The 14,988-nt window shown below is 47.2% G+C and overlaps 1 protein-coding gene across 1 annotated transcript in view; it reads left to right on the top strand.

Moving 5' to 3' along the window:
* LOC137536225 (membrane-spanning 4-domains subfamily A member 4D-like) overlaps positions 1 to 14,988 on the top strand; it is an 82,950-nt gene that overhangs the window by 46,984 nt on the left and 20,978 nt on the right. The window contains exon 5 of the mRNA XM_068258343.1: positions 13,627 to 13,764. Coding sequence (XP_068114444.1) covers positions 13,627 to 13,764 — 138 coding nt within the window. The remainder of the gene's footprint in view (positions 1 to 13,626; positions 13,765 to 14,988) is intronic.

Below are 14,988 nucleotides of genomic sequence, written 5' to 3'. Positions count from 1 at the left end.
CCTTCTACCGGATGGGAGCACATTAAAGTAACGGTGGCCTGGATGTGAGCCGTCATTTGCGATCCTTTGTGCTCTGGAACGCAGCCTGGAGTTGTAGAGGAGGTCAAGCGAAGGGAGTGGTTTCCCAATGATTCTCTCCGCTGACCTGATGACCCTCTGGAGCTTGTATTTGTCCCTGTTTGAGGATCCAGCATACCACACCAGGATAGAGGTGCAGATGACGGATTCTATGGTGGCAGAGTAGAAGTTAGACATAAGCTCCTGTGCCATCCCAAACTTCCTCAGCTGGCGGAGGAAGAAGAGCCTTTGTTGGGCCTTCCTCTGAGTGGTGCTCGTGTGAGACTTCCAGAAAAGTTCCTTGGTGATCTGGGTTCCAAGGAGGTGGACACTAGATACCTTTTCCACCTCCATGCCTTCAATGAAGATTGGGGGTGGGGTGGGGGCCTGCTTCCTGAAGTCAACAACCCTCTCAACGGTTTTGGCTGTGTTGAGGACCAGCCTGTTTTCCTTGCACCAGTGGCAAATTCTGTTGACTTGTTGACGATAGTCTTGCTCATCATTGTTGGACACTAGACCAATGATGGTGGTGTCGTCAGCGAATTTAACGACCTTGACCGAGTCTGCTGTGGATCTGCAGTTGTTGGTGTAGATGGAAAACAGGATTAGCGACAGGACACAGCCCTGTGGTGCACCTGTGTTAGTAGACCTTACTTGGGAGGAGAATTTGCCCAGCTTGACGACTTGTGATCTGTTGGTCAGGAAGTCTGTGATCCAGTGGCGTAGGGACGAGTGGACGCCAAGTGCCTCCAGGTTGTTCTGGAGGATGCGAGGGCAGATTGTATTACATGCTGAGCTGAAGTCAAGTAGGAGGATTCTGGCGTATGAATTAGGCTTATCCAGGTGGTCACTGATGAGCTCAAGGCAGATGTTGATGGCGTCGTCAGTGGACCTGTTTGCTCTGTACGCAAACTGGAACGGGTCTAGTCGGGGGAGCGTGGAGTTCTTAAATTCGGCCAGGACTGCCTTCTCCAAGGTCTTCATGATGACCGAGGTGAGGACCACAGGCCTGTAGTTATTTAGGTCGGATATACCCTGCTTTTTGGGGACAGGGATGATTGTAGACCCCTTGAAGCATTTGGGGACTCTGCCCTCCTGTATGGACTTTGCATAGATGGAGGAGAGGGCGGGGGATAACTGCTGCGAGCAGGATTTAAGACATGCAGGTGTCACACCATCCGGGCCGGCGGCTTTTCTAGGGTTGAGTGAGGCCACAAGGCGCCTGACCTCAGTCTCGCTTGCCCTCGGCAGAAGTGGGCTGGAATCTGACCCAGCATCTGTGGGGGGAGGGGGGGTGTCAGGCACGGGGTATTGGGGGCCCCGCTGGTTCTGGCTGGTTCTGAGGTTAGTGTGCCTTATCTGAACTTAGTGCCCCTTAAGTAGCTTTGTGCACAGTAAAAGATGCACAAAGCTACATTTTTTAGTGTGCACAAAGCTACTTAAGGGGCACTAAGTTCAGATAAGGCACACTAACCTCAGATAAGGCACACTAACCTCAGATAAGGTTAGCACTGTAGTTTGTGCCCACTAAGTGATAAGGCACACTAACCGGCATAGTGCCGGTTAGTGAATCAAGGCCTTAGTGCACCTTATTAGAGTTAAGGGGCCTTATCAGAGTTAGCGTGCCTTATCAGAGATAAGGGGCCTTATCGGTGTCTTATCAGAGTTAAGGGACCTTATCAGAGCTAGCATGCCTTATCAGAGATAAGGGGCCTTATCGGTGCTTTATCAGAGTTAACGGGCCTTATCAGAGTTAGTGTGCCTTATCAAAATATCATAGCGATCGCTACAAACTTATGCCTGATAATTGACAATGACGAAAGCTCTACTCATCGTCAATTATCAGGCATAAGTTCGTAGCGCTCGCTATGCTATTCTGATAAGGCACGCTAACTCTGATAAGGCCCCTTATCTCTGATAAGGGACGCTATTTGTCTTAGTGAATTTGCCTTAGTGAATCAAGCCCCTAGCGCCCTGGTTTGCGCCCACAAAGTGTTAAGGCTCAATAACCGGCTTAGTGCTGGTTAGTGAATCAAGCTCCTAATGGCTTGATTCACTAACCAGCACTAAGCCGGTTAGTGTGCCTTAACACTTCGTGGGTGCAAACCAGGGCGCTAGGGGCTTGATTCACTAAGACAAATTCACTAAGACAAATAGTGTGCCTTATAAGAGTTAAGGGGCCTTGCCAGAGTTAGCGTGCCTTATCAGAATAGCATAGCGAGTGCTACGAACTTATGCCTGATAATTGACGATGAGTAGAGCTCTCGTCATTGTCAATTATCAGGCATAAGTTCGTAGCGCTCGCTGTGCTATTCTGATAAGGCACACTAACTCTGGTAAGGCCACTTAACTATGATAAGGCACCGATAAGGCCCCTTATCTCTGTAAGGCACACTAACTCTGATAAGGCCCCTTAATTCTAATAAGGCACACTAAGTGGCTTTTCACTCCGGCGCTAACACTTAGCGCCGGTTAGTGAATCAAGCCCCACGGCAGCTATAGAATTTTATAAGTAGTGATGGCCGAACATCGCAATATCATGTTCGCAATGCATTTGTGTATTTAACCGCAAAAATTCACAAAGCAGAAATTCACTGTGAGCCCCATCGACCTAAGGAATGGTGAATATGAAAAACCTTAAGGGCATTTCTGCAGCTAGAATTTATTTTGTAAAGATGAACAAAGTGTACAAAAACCTGCACAGTGGCATGACAGAGTCAAGGGCGAAATGTTCTTTAAAAAATATTATTTTTTTTACGCAGGGGCATTTTTCATGTGTAAATGCCAGAAGTCACACATATTTTCAAGATTTTTCAAATATAGGTCTTTAGAATGGCCGCCGTGTGTACCTGCCTAAAAACTGTTCTGTGCAGCCATTGTCTGAGATGCCTGAAAAATGTAGCATTTATTTGCCTAAACATTTTAAACTGCTGTCATGAGGCATTAAAAATTGTGCAGTTCCCTGCCTAAAATATTGTTGTGGCAGCCACACCGGAGGCCTGAAAAATTGGGCAATTACCTGCAGCATAAATTTTTGAATTTCAGTTTCTGCATAAGACAAGAGGCCATGAAAACTGGGCAATTTCATGCCGAATAAATATTTGAATTTCAGCTTTTGCATGAGACAGATGCTTGCCTTGAAGTATCTGCCATGCACTAGGAAAACTAATAATATTTTGCTTACAGCCAACCAGTGTAGGACCAAATGGCATACTGTGTGCCATGCTGGTGGTGGTGCATGGTAACTGTTCCTGTAGTCACTGGCCAGGGCGGACATTAGGCCAGAAATAACAAGAAGGCACCAGGGCAATAATATTTCTTGGGGGGGGAGGGGTTATAATATAAGTTTCCTGATGGGATACAGCAAATTGAAGTAGGACCAAACGAGATACTGGATGGTGGTGGCGCAGGATAGCTGTGCCTGTGGCCAGGACAGACATGAGGCCTGAAGTAACTGGTATGCATCAGGGTAATAATATATATATATATATATATATATATATATATATATATATATATATATATATATATATATATATATATATATATATATATATATATATATACCAAGGAATGAGCCACACAAGCCAAATTATATGCAATACTATGCAAAGCATGCACGCAGCCTGGAGATCCCCAGTCTCCGTGAGAATTATATAAATACAGAGGGGCTACAGTACACATGTGCTGTAACCCCTCTGTATATATATATATATATATATATATATATATATATATATATATATATATATATATAGGTTTGAGTACAGCCAATCGAAGTCAGACGAAATGAGATAAAGGTTGTAGTGTTGGTGGTGGGGCAGAACAGCTGTGTCTGTGGCCAAGGTGGACATGAGGCCTGGAGTAACTGGCATGTGCCAGGGTATTAATGGGTAACAATTGTACATGCATGAGATTCTTCACTCCTCAGAGTGTCCATGGTGATCATTAACTTAACATAGTTGGGTACCTGCAGAGCTGTGACCAAGTCCTCCAACACCCAAGGCGGAGACACCAAAGTGCTCCCCCCCCCATCCCTCCCACCCCAGCCATTACACACTGATTGCTATTAGACTAAGAGGCACCCAGGGCCCCCAACCCCTCCCAACACCTTAATCTTTAGTTATCTGGCTTGCAGTCACTGCCATGTATCCTCTTTTCTTATTTATTTCTGCTTCAAAAACAATAGGGGAATGATAACCAAGTGAGTTGTGTGCCCCCTCCTACACTGTGCTCTGAGGCTGGAGCCTCTCTTGCCTCTGCCTCGGTCCCACCCTGGGCAGGGATGCTCATCCAGATCCCGGACATCCGGGTAACCCAGGTATCCGACCATTATTCCGCTATTCGGTCGGATCCGGATTCCGGATACCTGGGCCAAAATCCGGAAAGCTCTATACGGATATCTGGCTGCATAATCCGGATACCCGCGGATATCCGACGGATATCCAGATCCGGGTACTGTAACAAAGGAGATGATGTCATCGAGCCAATCAGAGGGCTCCCAGCCAATCAGAGGGCTCCCAGCAGAAGCCCTAGCAACCAATCACAGAGGTTAACTCTGGCCAGCCCCCCCCCCCCCCCCCGACCTCATTAAGCCAATCAGAGGGCTCCCAGACTAGCCATAGCACCCAATCACAGAAGGGAACCCTGGCCAGCCCCCCTGTGTAATAAGGAGGGCTGGCATGATGAGACAGATCGTCCTTGCTTGTGTGGCTGGCTGCTCACTGACAGACTTGCTCCAGTGCAGTTGGCTTACCAAGTGCTGTATACAGTGATAAACCCAGGGGCAAACGCAGGATTTTTAAGGGGGGGATTCCTGAAAGGCCCAGAAGCACTTATGTCCCCGAGTGATTCTGAATACAGGTGGCTCCATACTGCCCATGCACAAAAGTGCGCTGGCGTATTACGGAGCTGCCTATCTTTGGAAGTACTCAAGGACACAAGTCTTTCTGAGGGCTTCTGGAAGCAGCAAATTTGAACAGGGGACAGCGCTGGAAGAACTCCCTGAGAGAGGAACGGGAGATAGAAGTTGTTTGGACAATTCAGTGGAATATGTCACATGTCACATAGCGCAAGCGATACCCATATGATGCAGGGATATATGCATCTGCGGAAGATGGCGGCGCTATATAAAGACTAAATAATAATAATTTGCCTCACCAGGATTGCACTTTTATTTAGCTTTCCTGTATGACAAGAAGACACAGCCAGCCAGCACTAGGGGAAGAGGGAAACAAATGTGAATGAGGGAGGGCTGGTGCACACCAAGAGGGCTTCTGAGCGTTTTTCAAATCTACATTGATTTGAAAAGCGCTTGGCTAATGTTACCCTATGTGGGTGTTCCCACAGCAGCGTTGTGATTTTTTCAAAATCGCAGGTATACCGCATGTAGCATTTTTTTGAGTGATTCATTCAGAAATCGCTCTGAAAATCACACTCACTAATTGCTAGCGATTGCTATTGTGATTTTGGCGTGCACTAGCCCAGAGAGAAGAGGAGTGGAGAGAAATTGAGAATAGCCTGAGATGGAGCATTATCTGTATTGCAGTCCCACATCACACAGAGGCTACTTGCCTGTAATAGGACTCCTGTCCCTGCCAGTCTCTCACACAAGTCAGAAAGCAGCCCTCCTGGAGTCTAGGGACTGTCAAAAAATGTTTACCTTGTTTAGCAAGATGCAGTCATTATGACATAGGGGAGAGACAGATTTTTGCCCACGGACCCTCCAGGCAAGCTCTGCATCATGCTGTGTATATATACCAGCTTGCCTGCCCTTTAATTGCAGTTTTATCAGCTAGCCTAGAATGTTGCCTTGCCTTACAACAACAAACCTGAATACACCAGACACCATCACTGAATGAAAGGGGGCCTGGGGGGAGATTGCCCCCCAGGTGGAGTGGAGAGACAGATAGAGCAGATAGCGTATCTGTATTGCAGTCCCACATCACACAGAGGCTACTTGCATGTACTGTGTCTCCTGTCCCTGCCAGCCAAATCCAAAAAAGCTTTATTGGCAGCAAAAACAAAACATTAACAACATGGTGGGGAGGATTGTGGGAATAGGGGAAGGATATAGGTATACCGTCCATAGGGGTGTGGAGGATGTAAGGGATGGTCAGCCTCTCACACAAGCTGCAGGCAGCCCTCCTGGAGTTTAGGGACTGTCAAAAACTTTTTAACCTGTGACATACCTTATGTAGCTGTCTACATGCAGTCTTTACAATAGAGAAAGAGCTGAGTTTTTCCCACAGACCCTGCAGGCAAGCCTCTGTATATTTACCAGCTTGTCTGCTTCAGCGATTTCAGGGAATTTTTTTTAAAGGTACAGGAGTCTCAGGGGGGTGTTCCATATATACAGAACCCCCGTCTGGATACGCCAGTGAAACCTTATGCTGGGCATACACGGCGTCGAGGGGAGGATTATCAATTGAGCCTGATGGCTCGATTGATAATATCCGACGTGTCCGATCGCCGCGGAGATCGATTCCGCGCTCAATCTCCGCAGGCGGACAATAGCGGCGAATCGAGCGGGTGATAAGAAGCGCCGGCGGGGACGAGCGGGAATCAATCTGCGCGCACACGCAGACGAGCGGGGACGTGGCGGGGACGCGGCGGGGGTAGATCCGGTGGCTAATCGGCCGCCGGATCGACCCGTGTATGCCCAGCATAAAGCTTTGAGTGCTAAACACCTTCACTACACTATTGTTCTATTGTTTTTTTTAGCTAGCTAGCTTGTAATTGTTTGATTTCATTCATTTAGTTAGGTCCTGTCTGTGTCTGTGTGTGCCGTGCAGGCCAGCAGGACAGTATAGGTTAGGGAATAGGATGACTGTGTTATTGTATTGTATAGTAGTTAGTACTGCAGTTAGTTGTTAGAGAGTAGTACTGTGTTAGCTTACTACAGATTACTGCAGTGCTGCTGTGCTGAGCATTGTCAGTGTGACAGACAGATAGTGTGCACTGTCTGTCCTCTACTCTGCGGTCTGTCACTCCGTGCTGATTTGATGTAAAGTCCAACCCCGATTTTATTAAAGTAAAAGTACCCCACATCATCTGGTGACATCATCACGTATAAGTTGTACTATGTCTGCTGGCATCGGCAGCCGGGTAAGGGGCAGCAAGGGCAAGAGGACAGGAAGCAACATTACGGCCACCCTCAGAAGGTCTGCCATGTCAGTGTCGACCCCAGCAGGCAGCCTACCCTCAGTCAGCGAGCTTTTCGCTCCAGGCGCCAAAATTGAACTCAGGGCTGTTAGCCGCAAGACGTTTGAGGAGGATGTTCTGGGTTTTGAGGAGGGGGGTATGATGTTGATGATGGGATGAAGGACCGTGACTACCATCCACAGGATGGGGATGTCAGCTCTGACTCTGAAAAGTAGGATGCGTCGGTGGGTTTGGCACGGAGGATCAGCACTGCAGACAGTGGCCGTGGAATGCAGGACCCACATCCTTCTGCCGCTACCACCAGCCGCACCACTCAACCCCCAACCGCCACAGGAATAAAAGCAGCAGCATCCCATTCAGGCGCAGGGGAATCTTCACCTCTCCAATCTGGCGGTTTTTCACTCTGCCCTCATTGGTCAGCAAGTTTGCCATATGCAATGTGTGCAAACTACATATGAGCAGAGGATGTGACCCCTACAAGTATGGCACCTCCAGCTTCATCACCCATCTGGCCAAAAAACATGTTGTTGAGCATGAAGAGTTCAAGAGGCTGAAGCAAGCTGGCGCTGGCTCCCACCGCCACAGTGCCACAGGCCATTGCTGCTGATACCACCATCTATATTCAACCCAAAACACAATTGCGGTGTCATTTTTTGGAGGTATCTGGGCTGAAAACTGTCATGTCCCAGTTGTGCGATTGGACTTTGGACACAATGTGGGCTGCACGACCGTCGACCGATGTCTGGAACCCAGAGGCGCTTCTAGAGACCAGCTGATAAGCTAATTGCCTAGAGCTCCAGATTTATGGCAGGGCGCTTTGAGTGAAAAAAAAGTTTATTTTTCCTGTCCTTAGAGACTGAAAACTTAGGAAACGGAGATAAAAAGTTGTAATGAAAGCCTCTACTGCTCAGCCTCAAATAAGGAATCTACAAACCTTTTGTCTACAGCACTTTGTATGGCATTCCCTAATGTTAGTGCTATCTAGGGATCTAGAGTGTGTCTGTGTGACTCCTGTCCTGCCCGCCCCTCCTTATGACTTGAAAAGAAGAGGAGGATGGTGTCTTTGTGTGCATTCCAGAATGGACTGGCCAGGGGGGAAGGAGGGAGATTTTCCCCCAGGCTGCTGGTACAGTGTATAAGGAAATGTGAAGCACTAGGCTGGTTGAAGGAAATAAATGTACAATTTGATGGCAAGCTGGTAAATGTGCACAGCATGATACAGAAGAGAGGCTTGCCTCCTACAGAAAAAAATTCTGTCTGCTCTCTTATCATTGTAAAGACTGCATGTGGTCAGCTAGATAAGGTATTTCACAGGTTGAAAAGATTTAGACTGTCCCTAGACCCCAGAAGGGTTGCTTTCTGACTTGTGTGAGAGACAGGCAGGACAGGAGTCACATTACAGGCAAGTCGCCCCTGTGTTATGTGGCTGCAATACAGATAAGGTCTCTGCTCGATGTCAGGCTATTCTCAGTCTCTCTCCACTCCTCCTCTCTCCCTCATTCACCTTTGCCCCCCCCCCCCTTCCCCTAGTGCTGGCTGTCTTTTCCTCCTCTTTCTGGATAGTGAAATTGTTAAGGGCTCTGCCTCTGGCACAGGCAACCTGGGTTCAAATCTCTGCTTCTTTCTACCCAGTAAGCCAGCACCTATTCAGTAGGAGACCTTGGGCAAGACTCCCTAACACTGCTACTGCCTACTGAGCGAGTCAGCACTGAGTCCGCCAGGAGAAAAGTAATTATAAATGTTCCTTGTTACTCTCTACTTTGCCCCCCAATCTTACCCTTACAATTGAAGCATCCAATCTTGTTATTAGTAACCCTAGCCTATAGCTGTCAATACATGCATTCATTTTTACAGACAGATTCTTTCAAAATGACCGAATATGGCGATTATCAACCACCACATCGATCAGAATTTCAATCAATCCATGGCAAAAATGTACCAAAAGTACAATCAAGCAGTACATTTTTACAATTGGACACAGTGACATAGTGGCGGTAGATCGGCGGCTCGTAGTATTGCACTGAACCACTACTGTAATACGATTATTTTCTGGTGAAAAGCTGCCGCATTGTGAATATTTTCATGGAGGGGGGCACAGGTTTCCGTGCCTGGAGTGACAAAATGGCCAGAGGCGCCCCTGCTGGAACCTATCCTGATGTTAATAATTTACAGGCCTTTTTTTTTTTTCATTTTATGTCCACCAAATAATAACTTAGTGTTTCCCTTTAAAAAAACATGATGCTACATGCATCATTTACCCTAAAACCCCTTTTTAAAGCTATTTAAAGAGAACTTCCGGTTTTTCTATCCTGATACCCGAATAGGTCGGGTATCCGCGGGTAATGTGGTCGGATATCGGATCCGGATATCCGAATCAGATCCGGATATCTGGGTACCCGGATTCGAATCCATTCGGGTATTAAAAAGTACTATCCGAGCATCCCTGACCCTGGGTATCTGTGGGTTGAGGCATTGTCTGAGGGTGGATCCAGAAGCAAGCTGTTGAGGCATTGTACAGAAGATGTACCTCACATGACGTAAGACATGATTGGCACATGACCCTCAGCAGCAATTCGAATGGCTATTAATGGCCCTTCTTGTACTTTCTTCACCTCCCTCTGCCCTACCTCCCATGTCTCCTTAGGGATAACAGATGATTGTCAAGTTTGACTTGTGATGCTGTAGTATGGCAGCCTCGGCTCTTGGCTTTCAGACATTATTCCCCCCACCTCCTTCCAGAACCAGTATGAGCCTAAACCAATTCCAGGTACAAACTCCCCTTCTGTACTTGGAAAAATAAATGATTCTGATTATGATTATGTACAACCACTCTGAAAAGCAGCATACAGCCTCTGTCTGAGCTTGGTATGGAAGTTCGGCATTTTTACCACCCTCTGTGATTGTGGTAGCATCTCAACCATTTTCTGTTTGTACCGAGGGTCTAATAAGGTTGCCACCCTGTACAGGTCTGTGTCCTTTATGGTTTTGATATGGGCGGGGATCGCTACTCTGACACGTTAGCGTGAACTTCCCCACTCTAATGAGGTTTGAAGAAGAGGACTCTAGCGCCTCTACCTCATCCAGGGAAACATCCTCCACCTTGGTTTGCTCCCTCCATCCATGGAAAAGACTAGGGTCCCCTGAAAGGTGATAAGCCCCTGGGAAGCCCGCTCCTCTTGCTCTTCGTCCACAGCCACCATCCTCCTCCTCTGATTCCTCTTCAGACTCCTCCCTCCTTGCTGCTGGTACAGCCAATCCAACATAAGCAGCGTTGTATTTCATTTGGGGGGAGGGGGGGGGGGCTGTCACAAATGAGGCATCTCTCAAGCACTTTGTATTGTTGCTGAGTCTCAGCAAGGCACGCCATGGCCGTGTAGGATCATTGGAGATGGGCACCCGCACGTGAGAAGTGGAACGGAAATCATACATGATTCCAAACATTTTTTACAAATAAATAACTGCAAAGTGGGGTGTGCGTAATTATTCAGCCCCCTTTGGTCTGAGTGCAGTCAGTTGCCCATAGACATTCCCTGATGAGTGCTAATGACTAAATAGAGTGCACTTGTGTGTAATCTAATGTCAGTACAAATACAGCTGCTCTGTGACGGCCTCAGAGGTTGTCTAAGAGAATATTGGGAGCAACAACACCATGAAGTCCAAAGAACACACTAGACAGGTCAGGGATAAAGTTGTTGAGAAATGTAAAGCAGGCTTAGGCTACAAAAAGATTGCCAAAGCCTTGAACATCTCACAGAGCACTGTGCAAGCAATCATTCAGAAATGGAAGGAGTATGGCACAACTGTAAACCTACCAGGACAAGGCCGTCCACCTAAACTCACAGGCCGAACAACAATGGAATGGTTTAAAACAAAACATACCCATGTGTTAGAATGGCCCAGTCAAAGTCCAGATCTAAATCCAATCGAGAATCTGTGGCAAGATCTCAAAACTGCTGTTCACAAACGCTGTCCATCTAATCTGACTGAGCTGGAGCTGTTTTGCAAAGAAGAATGGGCAAGGATTTCAGTCTCTAGATGTGCAAAGCTGGTAGAGAGACATACCCTAAAAGACTGGCAGCTGTAATTGCAGCAAAAGGTGTTCTATAAAGTATTGACTCAGGGGGCTGAATAATTACGCACACCCCACTTTGCAGTTATTGATTTGTAAAAAATGTTTGGAATCATGTATGATTTCCGTTCCACCTCTTACGTGTACTCCACTTTGTATTGGTCTTTCATGTGGAATTCCAATAAAATTGATTCATGTTTGTGGCAGTAATATGACAAAATGTGGAAAAATTCAAGGGGGCCGAATACTTTTGCAAGTCACTGTATATATATTTATTGTATTTATAAGGCACCAACATATTACGCAGCACTGGACATTAGTTTAGTTTACAGACAATATTTAGGGGTGACATACAGCAATACGACAATACAAGAATACAAGAAAAACCAAATCACGCAGCACAGTATGAGTACAAGTTAATGCTTAGTCAGTCACTGGATGGAGCATGGAGATTAGGCAAGTTAGGTTCACTCAAATGCATAGCATGGGTGCACAGTAATGGAGGTGCATGATCAGGTAGGACACAAAAGGAGAAGGACCCTGCCCAAAGGCTTAAAATCTAGAGGGAGAGGTAGGGACACGAAAGGTAGGGGACCAGAGTTCAGCTGCGGGTTTAGAGCACTTGTGAAGGGTGGTAGGCCAGAGGGAAAAGGTGAGTTTTGAGGGCCTTCTTGAAGATGCATGGGACTGGGTGATGTGGGTGGCGGTCAGGCGAAGTTCATTGAAGGTGCAGAGTGAGCGGCTAGGTGTGTACCTCTGAGTAAGATCGGAAATGTAGGTTGGACAGGTTTTGTGGACAGATTTGTAGGTCAAACACAGTATCTTGAATCTGATTCTGGACTGGATAGGAAGCCAGTGGAGGGATTCACAGAGGGGAGCCACCATGGTGGAGCGATGGGAGGAGTGGATAATTCTGGCTGCCACATTCCTGATGGACTGCAGCGGGGCTATTCGGGACATAGAGAGACCAGACAGAAGGGCATTGCAGTAGTCAAGGCGGGAAATTATGAGGGCATGGATGAAAAGTTTGGTGGTGGCAGAGGTCAGGAACGGGCGAATCTTACAGATGTTGCAGAGTTTACGAAGGTGGAAGTTGCAGGACTTTGTGAGGTTTTGGATGTGGGGAGTGAGTGCGATGTATAAGACTATTTTCTAACCCTTGAAAATCTTCTGAAAAGTCGGAGGTCATCTTATACACCGGGTGTCTTTGATGCTGATACACGATGCTGATACGCGATGTGCATACGGGATATGCTGATGTTTACATGATGCGCATATGTGATGCTCTTATGTCGACATGCTGATCATTAATTACCTGGTGCTTAAGATTTGGCGGTCGCCACGTATGCTGGGGGGGGGGGGGGGAGGGGAGCTCACTGCTCACGCTGCAAGGTCTGGGATGCCAAGGGTATGGAAGATAGAGCCTCTTCCACCCATTTGGCCCGCCCTATCCTGTTACTGCCCATCAGATTTTGATGCCGAGGACTGTAGTGAAGCGGTGCAGGCGAGCATGTGCGCAGTCTGAGAGGCGGAGAAAGAGGTAAATAGAATACAAGGGCGGGCCAGGCGGGTGAAAGAGGCGTGGTTTATGGGCACAGCACAATCTATTCTTCCATACCGCTCTAATAAACAGGGAGACAAGGAGAGCTGACCAATCCATTTATGGAAAAATCATAAAGCAATAAAATACAGTGCTCACAATACCAAGCGCAATGTTACAATATTTATAACTTATATAGGTAAACGCAGTTCGCTTCCTATTGGATGTGTGTCCAGTATATAAAATTTCAAGATAGTACAGGTTTAGCGTCACATGCATACATTGTCCATATTTCTGGATTTCCAGTTCTCAAAATAATGGGTGGTAACTCACTTCCCCCCCTTCATAGAGAGACTCACCAGAAGGTGCGGCCCAGCCCGGCCCACCCCGGCCCGTAATCGCCTCTAGGGTATTGGCCACCCCACAGCCTCTCTGACAACCTCTGCTGTGCTGCAGCTCCTGTGATTTGTACGGATAGAAGCTTCCAGCCTCTCCTAGGTCCTCCACTGTACTGTGCCTCTTATGGTTAATAGGTTGACCAATTCAACTAGTCAATCACCTGTATACTGTTATATGCCGGGTACTACATACAGTACAGCACCAGTATCTGTTCATACATAGCAACAGTATATTATGTTTTTTAATTTTCATTTGGTGTGCGTTGGAAGAAGGGTAGTGTTATATATGGCGAGTATATCCCAAACTCTATATTTGATCTGGAAAAGTTGGGGGGTCGTCTTATACGCCGGAATATATATTTGCTAGACACATTTAAATGGTTTTCTGTGTCTTTTAGATAAAAGCTTCGCTTGGACTGAATCTCCCCACTACTGCGTTCAGTTTTATCTCAATTGCAATAGACTGTGTGGACCTGGATACGCTTACTAAGATTCCCTTTAACGGGTCCATTTCTAAAGATTACAAAGTCCCAATGGTAAGAATTTAGTTTCAGCATTTTATTGAAAGTTTTATTAAAACCTTTTTATTGAAAGTTTATTAAAAGCATAGTACAATGGTGTCTTCGATCATAGATTATAGAACATATCAACAAGCTACTGTGTATGAAATATGTGGGCAGGATGCCCGAGCCTAGAAAAAAAGCTTGACACTAGTGACACAGGCAGTGATGGGCCGAAATTTCGCATGCGCAAAATTTTCCATCGAAATTTACATTTTCGCATCGTAATCGTAATGCGAAATTTCAGGGAAAATCGTAACTGATATCGTATGTAATAGTAGTATTTCATAATTTCACGTAATTTTTTGCTTACCGTATATACTTGACTACAAGTCGAGAAATTTAGGACTGATCTACTTTTGTAAAATAGGGGGGTTGACTTATACTCGCGTCAGACCTAAATTTCTGACTTGTAGCCGAGTATCAAGCGACTCCTCTGCTGTGCATCTGCTGCATTATGCCCCACTAATGCTTCCAGTCATCCAGATTGTGCCCCCCTGCTCTGTTAAGATTACTAGATGTCACAATGCAGCTTCCCCCTGCAAGCAGGAGAATGGACTGACCCCTGCTCAGCGCATACCCCCCAACCATCCCGTTTTTGTCGGGATTCTCCCGATTTGGGGGAGCCCTCCCACTATCCCGGGCCCCCCCTCTTGAATCCCGACGGCTGGGCAGAATATGGAGGAGGAAAAAATGATCGAGGCTCCAGCCGCGGTACTGAGGGATGCGGGTGCCGGCTTCAGTACTTCCTCCTTCCCTCCCTCTCTCTGAATACCCCCCTGATGTGTCCCCCCCCCCCTCCTTGTAGGCAGAGTGAGCGCAGCGGAGCAGCCAGCCGAGTCCTCTTACCGCTGATCCACTCGTACTGGCATCGGACCTCCATGTGCTTCCTGTCATGTGCTTCCTGTTTACTATGACGTCACAGGAAGCACATGGAGGTCCGATGCGAGTACGAGTGGATCAGCGGTAAGAGGACTCGGCTGGCTGCTCCGCTGCGCTCACTCTGCCTACAAGGAGGGGGGGGGGACACATCAGGGGGGCCATTCAGAGAGAAGGAGGGAGGGAGGAAGTAATGAAGCCGGCTCCCGCATCCCTCATTACCGCGGCTGGAGCCTCGATCATTTTTTTACGCCTCCAGGCAATCCCCCCCACCTAAAAGTGGCACCCTCCTCCCCACCCACGGGCATCCCCCCCCCCCTC

Source organism: Hyperolius riggenbachi, chromosome 10 (assembly GCF_040937935.1).
Source record: "Hyperolius riggenbachi isolate aHypRig1 chromosome 10, aHypRig1.pri, whole genome shotgun sequence".
In the NCBI taxonomy this organism is placed as follows: domain Eukaryota; kingdom Metazoa; phylum Chordata; class Amphibia; order Anura; family Hyperoliidae; genus Hyperolius; species Hyperolius riggenbachi.
Note: the sequence above shows the minus strand (reverse complement) of the source record. Positions and strands in the feature narration are given on the sequence as shown.